This window comes from Schistocerca gregaria, chromosome 9 (assembly GCF_023897955.1).
Source record: "Schistocerca gregaria isolate iqSchGreg1 chromosome 9, iqSchGreg1.2, whole genome shotgun sequence".
NCBI classification, from domain to species: domain Eukaryota; kingdom Metazoa; phylum Arthropoda; class Insecta; order Orthoptera; family Acrididae; genus Schistocerca; species Schistocerca gregaria.
Genome location: NC_064928.1, coordinates 116,341,970 through 116,355,114, shown reverse-complemented (window position 1 = coordinate 116,355,114; position 13,145 = coordinate 116,341,970). Strand labels below are relative to the sequence as shown.

The following is a 13,145-nucleotide window of genomic DNA, read 5'->3' as shown; positions in this document are numbered from 1 at the left end:
ATTAGATGAGCTTTAAACAGGATTATTATTTAGAGTGATGTCATATTACATATAGATCTACAAGATAATATTGGAAGTGTGGTTGGATTTAGTAACCAAATTATTGAAACTTATAAGAAACTGATGCTAACGATTTCCCAAAATTGTTCTATCAAAGTAATCAACATTAATTGTAATACAACTGATGGAATTTTGGTAAAACATATTGATTATCTGTATCAAGAGAAATATTATAGGAAGGAGATCTTACTGTAATTTTACTTGGTGTTCAAGTACTGGAGATAATATCCTTAGGTTGCTTGATTATAATGAAACTCAAACTGAAATGCAAGATACATTACCAAATGAAGCGAAATTTATAGTAGAACCTATGCAACTTCATATACCTATAGCTAAATATGAACCAAATTATCAGCTTGAACAATGAGAAAACATTTTGAAATATCTTAAAATACCGATATTTTTTATGAACTTCAAACAAGTCAAGTAACAAGATTAAGTGACAAGACAAATTTGAGCTACCTATTACAAGGTACTCTAATTCAGTAGAGTTTGATAAGCCATATTTTGTTTTTGTCATGTTTCAGACTAATGGAAAAAAATAATCAGTTGATTGATTCTTTATTATATGATCAAGTTAAAGTTCAGAATATTTATATTAAAATGGAAGGATTGATATATTTCCTCAAAAATGTGAAATTTGAATCCACCAAAGAATTATGTGAAGGCATATGATGCATTTCCTGATTTTAACGAGTTACCCAGTTACCCAGATGTAAATGTAACTCCATTTAGTTTCAAAACAAATTAATGTATCAATGTGATCAACATGACTCACAGAAAGTATGTTGCTATCCCTCAGGAGGCTACTATGAAATTATGTGCAATACTCAACAATAAATTACCGAAAAACACAAATGCCTTCATAACTACGTATGGGAAGAAGAATATTACATTCAATGCTAAACACAGAATATTACCAGTAATTTTTTAAACTGGAAAGTTGTGTATCTAATTATATCCACCTCCATTCATAATTATTTTTCTGAATAGTTCTTCTTATGAAACTTCCTGGCAGATTAAAACTGTGTGCCTGACCGAGACTCGAACTCGGGACCTTTGCCTTTCGCGGGCAAGTGCTCTACCATCTGAGCTACCGAAGCACGACTCACGCCCGGTACTCACAGCTTTACTTCTGCCAGTATCTGTCTCCTACCTTCCAAACTTTACAGAAGCTCTCCTGCGAAACATGCAGAACTAGCACTCATGAAAGAAAGGATATTGCGGAGACATGGCTTAGCCACAGCCTGGGGGATGTTTCCAGAATGAGATTTTCACTCTGCAGCGGAGTGTGCGCTGATATGAAACTTCCTGGCAGATTAAAACTGTGGGCCTGACCGAGACTCGAACTCGGGACCTTTGCCTTTCTATTGCAGAAGCTTTTAATGGCGTATTTGAAGTGTCAGTGAGTTCTGTTTCCTTGTAACGTTAACCAGAGTGTTCTCCTGTTCAGTCTGTCAAAAACACAACAGCTAAAAACTATGTGTGTCCCTTTTTTATATTCATTTCTTTTATTCAATATCATTAAAGTGAACATATCTTTGTAGTTTGTCATAATCTAAATCCAACTGTTTGGACTAGTTAGACTTAGAAGTTTTGTGTATACTTCATAACCCGCAGTTAAAACACTTACTGCCCTACAATTATTAAAGTCTTTCCGATATCCTTTCTTCAAAATAGAGTACAGAACAGCTGTTGACCAAATTTTCGGTATTCTTGAATCTTCCCAATCTAAATTTAGGAAATGTAAAACTGTTAGTTTAAGGAGAATTCCATCGAATTTTAATAACTCACTGTTGATCTCATCTACACTAGCTGTCTTTCATTTCCTTATTGTTTTTAAAACTTCTAATTCTGCTAATGTTAAATGCCTTTTGCCACCATCACACATATCTGCACGTACCAGTAAATTTTGCGTATACCACAACTTTTCATTGTGTTCTTCCCATCGTTTTTCGTTAACTATCTCAATGCTTAAAGCACCTTTTACTTGTCTGTTTAAATGTTTGATTCATTAACACGCAGTTGTTTGTTGTCCATGAATCTCATATTCTAGATTAGTTTTACACAATCACAAAAAAAAAATCGGATCACCAGATAACAATTAATCGAGAGTAATGAAATTAAGTGAGTACCCTTGTCTAGGTAACATAATAAGTGATTAAAATTACAAGATCAAAAGGTAATGTAACAGCAAGATAAGTAATTGCAAATGTAAAATACTGGTACATGAATAAGCGGTGTAACCACTACAGTTTTAAATGCAAGGATGCAAACGTACAACATCGTGCTGTACAGGTGCCAGTTGTCAGTTTGAGGGAATGGGTTCCATGACGTTTGCTCTTTGTGGGTTGGTACAGGGACAGTTAATGGTGTTTGTGGATAGCGCTGGAGTTGTCTGATGATGTCACATATGTGTTGATGGAGACTGATCTGTTCGAGTAGGCTAAGGCAACATGTCGACACTCTATAGAGCTTGGTGAGCCACAATAACTAAATGGGTGAGCGTTTTCCTGTTGGTAAGCATCCCCAGGAACCATGCTCATGCGTGGCAGTACAACGGGTTGAATCACCAGACTGATGGACAGTTCTGCAGTGAGGGTACCTGGAATAACCACGAAAGTGCTCCTGACATCATATGAAATCGCACTTAGACGAGAACTCCAGGGGTAGGCTCGGTATGTCCAACATGCAGACAGGTTGGTTGCTGGTCTTTTACTTGTCTCCTTCTAATTGAAACACACGGCCATCACTGTCACGGAGACAGAACCAGCTTTTATCAGAAATCCAAATAGACCTCCACCCTGTCCTCAAATGAGGTTTCGCTTGACACCACTGGCGGTGGTTTGGGGTCAGTGGAATGCACGCTACAGAGCGTTCGCGTAGGAGCTGCAATTGAAATAAACGATTTGTTACAGCCCGTTGTGTTACCGAGGTGCCAGCTGCTGCTCAAATTGTTGCTGGAGATGCAGTTCAAAGCTCCAGACCCACACACTGAACACGATGGTCTTCCTCTCGGTAGCGCCATGTGGCCGGCTGGAGCCCCATCTTCTTTCTACCATACATACTCGTGACAGTCACTGCCAGCAATCATTTACAGTGGCTGCATTCCTGCAAGCCTTTCTAAGTATTGCAGAAGGAACATCCAGCTTCTAGTAGCCCTGTTACATGACCTCATTCAGGCTCAGTGAGTTGCTCATAATGCCATCTTTGTAGCATTAAGGCATTCATGACTAACATCAGCTCACCACATTAAGTACTGAAGCTACTTTTATGTGCCACTCTTATATGACTGGTGGGAAATTTTAACAGACATCATCTTTCACATGTAGATACAATGTAGAAACACGCCCAAGAACTTTAGTTTGTTTTGCAAAACTGCTTCATGGTGTTGCGACTTTTTTTCTCTCACTGTATTTTCGCAGCTTGTTCAGGGTTCTTCTCCACAGCTTCGCTTAGCTCTTCGTTGACTACATTGCTTTGTTTAATTCTGGAGTGTTTTAGATATGCTTTTCTTTTCTCTCTCTTATGGCTTTTTCTAGTTTTTCGTTCCATACTCTTAATGCCTCCTCATCGTATCTCTGTAATCTTGTTTGGAGTACTTCAAAAACTGCCTTTTGAACTTTTTTTTTTTTTGGTCATCAGTCTACTGACTGGTTTGATGCGGCCCGCCACTAATTCCTTTCCTGTGCTAACCTCTTCATCTCAGAGTAGCACTTGCAACCTACGTCCTCAATTATTTGCTTGGCGTATTCCAATCTCTGTCTTCCTCTACAGTTTTTGCCCTCTACAGCTCCCTCTAGTACCATGGAAGTCATTCCCTCATGTCTTAGCAGATGTCCTATCATCCTGTCCCTTCTCCTCATCAATGTTTTCCACATATTCCTTTCCTCTCCGATTCTGCGTAGAACCTCCTCATTTCTTACCTTATCAGTCCACCTAATTTTCAACATTCGTCTATAGCACCACATCTCAAATGCTTCGATTCTCTTCTGTTCCGGTTTTCCCACAGTCCATGTTTCACAACCATACAATGCTGTACTCCAGACGTACATCCTCAGAAATTTCTTCCTCAAATTAAGGCCGGTATTTGATATTAGTAGACTTCTCTTGGCCAGAAATGCCTTTTTGGCATAGCCAGTCTGCTTTTGATGTTCTCCTTGCTTCATCCGTTATTGGTTATTTTACTGCCTAGGTAGCAGAATTCCTTAACTTCATTAACTTTGTGACCATCAATCCTGATGTTAAGTTTCTCACTGTTCTCATTTCTACTACTTCTCATTACCTTCGTCTTTCTCCGATTTACTACTTCTATTCTTCCATTCTTCTTTTTTTCTGTTCTGTGTCACATTAGAATTTGGCGTAATAGTTATATGCTTTCATATTGTAAAACGTGTCCCCTGAATGTTGTTTCTTTAATTATTTAAGTCTTATTATTCCTGGTCAATCATGTTAAAATATAAAATTTCAGAATGTACTAAATACAGATCTCGTTTCCTTTTATCAGTTACCACAGATGCTTTTTTCCTTTTAACTGTTCTGTAGTTAGTGAACGATCATCTTGAGATGATCAGGTATAGCTACGAACATCTTGTTTTAATTCTCAGGTTATCATAAATTATGAAATGTTTTAATCCTTCTCCATTTTTATTCGAGTTCAAGCTCAATGGTATTCTGCAGTTCTTTGAACCGGACGCCTCTCGAGCTAGTTGCATGTCCCGAAACTATTCACGTTTTAAAAATGGAGAAAAGAGACCTACAGTTTAATGTGAAATCCGAATCATGTTTCGTTACCAGTGAATACTCACATCATTGATAGATCAACGCTAGGTTAAAACACAGACTGAAACATGCGTGGTGCCAGTTACATCAGTCAGAGTTTCCTGTACTCGCGTTAAAATCTTGAACTAATATCATTCATTCATTTCTGTTTGCATGTCTGTTTCATTTTGCACAACAGAATAAAACTCTATCGTTTCCTCTTCCTTCCCGTTTTCTGCTACGTATTCTAGCACATAATAGTAAATGTTGTTCTCATGTAGGCACTTTCATCACCGTTGTATCTGTGACTGTATTGATAAGCTTAGACTGGCAAGTTACTGTGGTCTTTCAGATCGAAGATCAATACTACTTTATCCTGTGCGAGCTTCTTCATCTCCGAACAACTAAAGCAACATACATCCTTCTGCATCTGATTTCTGTATTCATCTCTAGGTCTGCCTCTACTGTTTTACCCCACACACTTCCGTCCAGTACTAAACTGGTGATCCATTTATGTCTCAGAATGTCTCCTATCAACCGATCACTTCTTTTGGTCGAGTTGTTCTGTTCAGTACCTCCTCATAAGTTACGTGCTCGTCCCACCGTACCTTCAACATTCTTCTGTAGCACCATATTTCGAAAGCTTCTATTCTCTTTGAGTCCAAACAGATTATTATCCATGTTTCACTTCCATACTTTCATGGCTACACTACTGACAAATATCTTCAGAAAATATTCTTAACTCTTAAGTCTATATTCGATGTTAACAAACTTCTCTTCCTCAGAAACGCTTTTCTTGTCATTGTCAGTCTACATTTTATACCCTCTGTACTTCCGCCTTCACTAGTAATTTTGCTGCCAAAATAGCAGAACCCATTTAATACTTTAACTGTGTCGTTTCCTAAACTAGTTTCCTCAGCATCACGCATTTCATTATCCTTGTTTTGCTTTTGTTGTTGTTCATGTTACAGCCTCCTTTCAAGACACTGTCAATTCCATTCAACTGGTCTTCTAAGTCCTTTGCTGTCTCGGACAGAATTAATATTTCATCGACATATTCAGAATTTTTATTTCGTATTCATGACCTATGATTCCTACTGCATTTTTTTTTCTTCACTGCTTGCTCAATGTACAATCGAATAACATTAGGGATCATCATACGTATTCAGCGTGTTACATCTTCAGGAGCAGAAGCACAATCATTCTTCGTTTTCGCGGTCGTGGTTCCAGTAGATGCCGTATGAATGATGTACTAATACGACTATTTTATGGAGAATGACTTTAATGTGCTGTTTTGTGAAGATACACGTTTTCCTTTTTGAAGTTAAAATATCGTCACTGGCAGGATTTTCCTGGCTGTTTCATGCTCATTAACGGGAAATGGTATCTTATTTCATGTTTCGCAATACTTTTCCCCTTTGGGACTAGAGATGTAAATCTACATCTACATTTACATTGGTACTCTGCAAATCTCAGTTAAGTGCCTGACAGAACGTACATCGAGCCACCTTCACAATAATTCTCTATTATTCCTCTCTCAAAAAGCACGCGGAAAAAACGAATATCTATGTCTTTCCGTGCGAGTTTTGATTTCCTTTATTTTATTATGATGATCGTTTCTCCCTGTGTAGGTCGGCGGAGGAGATCGTTGCGGACTTGAATTTCGTGAGAAGATTCCACCGCAGCGATGAACACCTTTGTTTTTATGTGTCCACCCGAAAACCTGTATCATATCTGTGTCACTCTCTCCACTATTTTCCGATAATGCAAAACGTGCTGCTGTTCGTTGAAATTTCTCGATGGAATCCGTTAATTCTGTCTGGTAACTATCTCTCCTTATTAGGCCTGCGGCGCCTTCTAAGTGTTGTGCCAATAAATCGCAGTCGTTGGTTTGCCTTCCCTCACAACATTTTCTGCGTGTTCTTCCCAATTTAAATTGTTCGTAGTTGTAATTCCTAGGTATTTAGACGAATTTATGGCCTTTATATTAAATTGACTTATCGCGTAACCGACGTTTAACCGATTCCTTTATGCACTCGTGTGGATGACTTCACACTTTTTACTATTTAGCTGCATTTACAATTTTTGCACCATTCAGATATCTTTTCTAAATCGTTTTAAATTTTGTTTTGATCTTCTGATATGGAATGCGTTGTGGCTGGTGCCTTCCGTTGGGTAGACCGTTCGTCTGGTGCAAGGCTTCCGTCTCTTCGGCGACTTGTGTGTCGATGGGGATGAAATGATGATGACGAGGACAACACAACACCCAGCCCCTGAGCGGAGAAAATCTCCGACCCAGCCGGGAATCGAAACTGAGCCGTTAGGTATGACATTCCTTCCGCTGACCACTCAGTTACAGAGGGCGGAAGATCTCCTGATGACTTTACTATACGATAAAAGACAGCCTCATCTGCAAAAACATACTGCACAGATTGTCTCCTAAACCGTTTATATAAATGAGGAACAGTAGAGGTCCTATAACAGTAGCTTGGGGAACGCCAGAAATTACTTCTGTTTTACTCGATGACAATTACTACGAACCCTCTGACAGGAAATCACGAATCGAGTCACATAACTGGCACGATATTGCATTAGCACACAATATCGCTACAAGCTGCTTGTGTGATATTGTGTTGAAAACTTTCCCGAAATCTAGAAATACACTCCTGGAAATGGAAAAAAGATCACATTGACACCGGTGTGTCAGACCCACCATACTTGCTCCGGACACTGCGAGAGGGCTGTACAAGCAATGATCAGACGCACGGCACAGCGGACACACCAGGAACCGCGGTGTTGGCCGTCGAATGGCGCTAGCGCGCAGCATTTATGCACCGCCGCCGTCAGTGTCAGCCAGTTTGCCGTGGCATACGGAGCTCCATCGCAGTCTTTAACACTGGTAGCATGCCGGGACAGCGTGGACGTGAACCGTATGTGCTGTTGACGGACTTTGAGCGAGGGCGTATAGTGGGCATGCGGGAGGCCAGGTGGACGTACCGCCGAGTTGCTCAACACGTGGGGCGTGAGGTCTCCACAGTACATCGATGTTGTCGCCAGTGGTCGGCGGAAGGTGCACGTGCCCGTCGACCTGGGACCGGACCGCAGCGATGCACGGATGCACGCCAAGACCGTAGGATCCTACGCAGTGCCGTAGGGGACCGCACCGCCACTTCCCAGCAAATTAGGGACACTGTTGCTCCTGGGGTATCGGCGAGGACCATTGGCAACCGTCTCCATGAATCTGGGCTACGGTCCCGCACACCGTTAGGCCGTCTTCCGCTCACGCCCCAACATCGTGCAGCCCGCCTCCAGTGGTGTCGCGACAGGCGTGAATGGAGGGACGAATGGAGACGTGTCGTCTTCAGCGATGAGAGTCGCTTCTCCCTTGGTGCCAATGATGGTCGTATGCGTGTTTGGCGCCGTGCAGGTGAGCGCCACAATCAGGACTGCATACGACCGAGGCACACAGGGCCAACACCTGGCACCATGGTGTGGGGAGCGATCTCCTACACTGGGCGTACACCTCTGGTGATCGTCGAGGGGACACTGAATAGTGCACGGTACATCCAAACCGTCATCGAACCCATCGTTCTACCATTCCTAGACCGGCAAGGGAACTTGCTATTCCAACAGGACAATGCACGTCTGCATGTATCCCGTGCCACCCAACGTGCTCTAGAAGGTGTAAGTCAACTACCCTGGCCAGCAAGATCTCCGGATCTGTCCCCCATTGAGCATGTTTGGGACTGGATGAAGCGTCGTCTCACGCGGTCTGTACGTCCAGCACGAACGCTGGTCCAACTGAGGCGGCAGGTGAAAATGGCATAGCAAGCCGTTCCACAGGACTACATCCAGCATCTCTACGATTGTCGATTGTCTCCATGGGAGAATAGCAGCCTGCATTGCTGTGAAAGGTGGATATACACTGTACTAGTGCCGACATTGTGCATGCTCTGTTGCCTGTGTCTATGTGCCTGTGGTTCTGTCAGTGTGATCATGTGATTTATCTGACCCCAGGAATGTGCCAATAAAGTTTCCCCTTCCTGGGACAATGAATTCACGGTGTTCTTATTTCAATTTCCAGGAGTATTCAACACCTTGTGTGAATAAAGAGCCACTTATGTTTCACATGGACGATGTTTTCTAAATTCCTGTTTACTGTGTGTCAATAGATCATTTCCTTAGAGGTAATTAATAACGTTCAAACACAATACATGTTCCAAAATCGTGCTGCATATAGATGTTAATGATATGAGCTTGTAATTTAGTAGATTACTCCTACTACCTTTCTTGAATACTGGTATCACCTGTGCAACTGTCGAGTCTTTGGGTACAGATCTTTCGTCGAACGAGCGGTTGTACAATGTAGAGCCAAAGAAACTGGTACAGGAATGCGTATTCAAATACAGAGATGTGCAAACAGGCAGAATATGGCTTTGCGGACGGCAACGTCTATATAAGACAACAAGTGTCTAGCACCGTTAGTTGTTCGATCGGTTATTGCTACTACAATGGCAGGTTATCGAGTTTTAAGTGAATCTGAACAGGGTGTTATAGCCGGCGCACGAGCGATAGGACACAGCACCTCCAAGATAGAGAGGAAGCGGGGATTTTCCCGTACGACCATTTCACGAGTGTACCGTGAGTACCGGGAAACCGGTAAAACATCAAATCTCCGCGATCGCTGCGGCCGGAAAAAGATCCTGCAAGAACCGGACCAACGACGACTGAAGAGAATCGTTCAACGTGTCAGAAGAGCAACCCTGCCGCAAATTGTTCCAGATTTCAGAGTTGGGCCATCAACAAGTGTCAGCGTGAGAACCATTCAACGAAACATCATTGATATGGGCTTTCGGAGTCGAAGGCCGACTCCTGTACCCTTCATGACTTCATGACTCAAAGCTTTACGCCCCGTCTGGGCTCGTCAACATAGACATTGGACTGTTGATGACTGGAGACATGTTGCCTGATCGGACGAATCTCGTTTAAAATTGCGTCGAGCGGATGGACGTGTACGGGTATGAAGACAATCTCATGAATCCATGGAACCTGCATGTCAGCAGGGGGCTGTTCAAGCTGTTGGAGGGGGCTGTAATGGTGTAGGGCGTGTGCAGTTGGAGTGATGTGGGACCCCTGGTATGTCTAGCTACGACTCTGACAGGTGACGCGTAAGTAAACACGCTGTCTGATCACCTGCATCCATTCATGTCCATTGTATATTCCGACGGACTTGGGCAATGCGAGCATCACAATGCGACACCCAAGACGTCCATAATTGCTATAGAGTGGCTCCAGCAACATTTCTATGAGTTTAAACGCTTGTCCCGGCCACCAAACTCCCCAGACATGAACATTGGAGCATATCTTGGATGCCTTGCAATGTGCTGTTCAGAAGAGATCTCCACCCCCTCCTAGTCTTATGGATTTATGGACAGCCCTGCAGGATTCCTGGTGTCAGTTCCCTCCAGCACTACTTCAGACATTAGTCGAGTCCGTGCCACGTCGTGTTGGGGCACTTCCGCGTGCACACAGGGGCCCCACACGATATTAGATGGGTGTTGCAGTTTCTTTGGCTCTTCAGATTATATGGTTGTTAAGTATGGAGCTATTGCATGAAGAAGTACAGAAAATGAGAAACCAAACACACTGATACATCGAGTATGGCGTGGATGAAAGGGATATATCTTATACGGCGAGCAACACCAACCACGGGCAGCTGTGGGGAAGAAAGCGAGGGGAAGGACTGCTGCCCCTCCCCCACCGCCCCAAGCACACCCCTCGCAGGCATTCTTCTGAGTGCCTGCTATAGCTGCTTCTGTCCAGCAGTCGACCAGACACTACCTGTAGGTATCGGCTAGTCGTAACTTTGAAAAATCTTCGGAATTTCACGACGTAATCTAGTGACTGTCTATACTCTGAGGGGACAGAAGTCATGGGATGCCTCGTAATATCGTGTCGGACCGCTTTTGCCTGGCGTACCTGGCAGCACCTCGACGTGCAATTGACACGAAAAGTTGTGGAAGTCCACTACAGTAATGTTCAGCCATGCTGTCTCAGTGCCCGACCATAACTGCGAAAGCATAGCAGGTGCACGATTTTGAGCACGAACTGCTAGCAAAGGCACTCACTTCAGTCGTCTGCTGGCACAGCCCACTGTCCTAATGGATACGTTCTGCACTGATTTCTGCGGTTATTTCACGCAGTGTTGCTTGTATGTTAGCACTGATAACTGGACGCAAACGCCGCTGCTCTGGGTCGTTAAGTCAAGCTGGTATTCTCGCCACACTCGTGACACTCTGGATCTCTGAATATTGGTTTTCCTATCCATTTCCGAAATGGTATGTCCCATGCGTCTAGCTACAATTACCATTTTGCGTTCAAAGCCCAATAATCCTCATTGTGAGGCCATAAGCTTTAGGAATGAATCACCTGAGTACAAGTGACAACTCCACCAATGCACTGCCCTTTTATACCTTATGTACAAGATACTACCACCATCTGACATATATGTAAATCGCTATCCCATGACATTTGTCACCTAAGTGTTTGTTTAACATACTTATTGTTAAACATCTGTTCTACTACCAACCCAAAGAATTTTTTCCGCTCAAGTGGTGATAGGAATAGAACGTAAACCTGCCTTCCACAGGAGACGCTGCGCTTATTCCCGACAGTCCCGGTGATCTCCCGGATGGCCTCGGAGGACCTCCGGCTGCCCAGGGGGCAGGTGCTGGTCCCTAAGGGCACCGTGCTGCTGTTGGTGCCCGGCATCACGCAACGCCTGCCACAGTTTTACCCAGACCCTCTGAGGTTCGACCCTTCACGCTTCTTGGACGGCCGCAGGGGGAAGGAGCACGCATGCAGCTACCTGCCGTTCGGGGTGGGCGCACGCAGTTGCGTGGGCACCCAGTACGCCCGTCTGCAGCTCAAGGTCTTCCTGGCAGAAATCCTGAGGCGCTTCCGCTTCCTGCCGCACAGCCGCTGGGAAGACCTGGAGGACGCCTCAGTCTCCATAAGCCTTCACACCATGGAGCCGATAAGAGTCTCTTGCGTGCCTCTGCATCCGTCTAGTGCATAAGAATACTCTTTACAGTTGTGAAGTTGGAGGTAAATACAGAACAATGTTCTTGTCTAAGTCCACAAATGTTCTGATTATTTCTTGAATAAAACCATCTAGATCAGTTAATAAAATTTTATCATTTATTAAGCCATTTTGGCTACTGCCAACATCAAATATCAGCAATTAAGATGAAAGTCAAATATTCAAGATTTTGAATACTGCTGCGTTTCAGCAACTGTGCATGCAGGTGCTTCAGTGAACTAAAAATAACAGCCAAGCAGTTGCAAAATACAGCTTTAATAAGCCTTGTATGCGAATTTAAGGTGGGAGGAGTGGGGAGAAAGCAAAGAAAGGGAAGGGGTTACTGTTGTCAGCTTCGTCGGAACATGAAGTGGAATTAACGATGACGAGTGAAAATGTGTTCGATAGGGATTCGAACCTGGGATCTTTTGCTGAGTAGGCAGTTGCACCATCTGGGACACAGTGTTATCGCATCTGCGCGAACCATCTGGGTATGCCTTGGGGCCAACCCACATTCTCATCCAGCGCCACCTGCCCTGCGGTAAACACAGTATTCTGGGCGGCGCAGTATTAACGCAACTGCCTTGTCAGCAGGAGATCCTAGGTTCGAATCCCAGTCCGACAGACCTTTTCAATCATCGCCACTGATTCCGGATAATGTCTCGTTGCAGCTGACAGCATTGATTCCCTTCCTCCACATTCAATTTACTTGTAATGTATCGCACCTGCGGTCTCCGCATGGTGTCTATTATTTCGGATATGTCCGAATGAACAGACACCACGCACGCATCTAACATATTAAACCTGGAGCACGGTTTGGACGGTTTAAAACCATTTTCTTCAAAAGATGTAGTACCTATTAACGACATTACGACATTGTGTAATGAACAAAGATAGTAACGTTACAGTAAGAAAAGTTACAGGAAATGTTACAAAAATTTCTTTAAAGAAGCATACTCACGTAAAATCATATTATCTTTAGTCAATGTGGGAGTCGTTGACTCTGTATGTTAAATGTCATCTACTTAAACACCATTTAAAGTATATAATATACATGAAGCAGCCATCTACTGTAGGGATTTGTCGTAAAACGCTCAATTTTTTTAAACGTCATATATTTGATGCAGGATACGACAACATATAGTGTAGCACTTCAAAGATTAGTAGGAAACCGAAATTCAAATATGAAACGTGGCATCACACCCTATAGAGCGTCAATATCTCACGTTCAGAGCCAGTGACA

The 13,145-nt window shown here is 43.2% G+C and overlaps 1 protein-coding gene across 1 annotated transcript in view; it reads left to right on the top strand.

Annotated features, from left to right (window-relative positions):
- The window catches only part of LOC126291881 (cytochrome P450 4C1-like), a 107,198-nt gene extending 95,186 nt beyond the window's left edge, over positions 1 to 12,012 (top strand). The window contains exon 7 of the mRNA XM_049985605.1: positions 11,471 to 12,012. Within this exon, the coding sequence (XP_049841562.1) occupies positions 11,471 to 11,899 (429 nt within the window). The 3' untranslated portion in view covers positions 11,900 to 12,012. The remainder of the gene's footprint in view (positions 1 to 11,470) is intronic.
- The last annotated feature ends 1,133 nt before the right edge of the window (positions 12,013 to 13,145 follow it).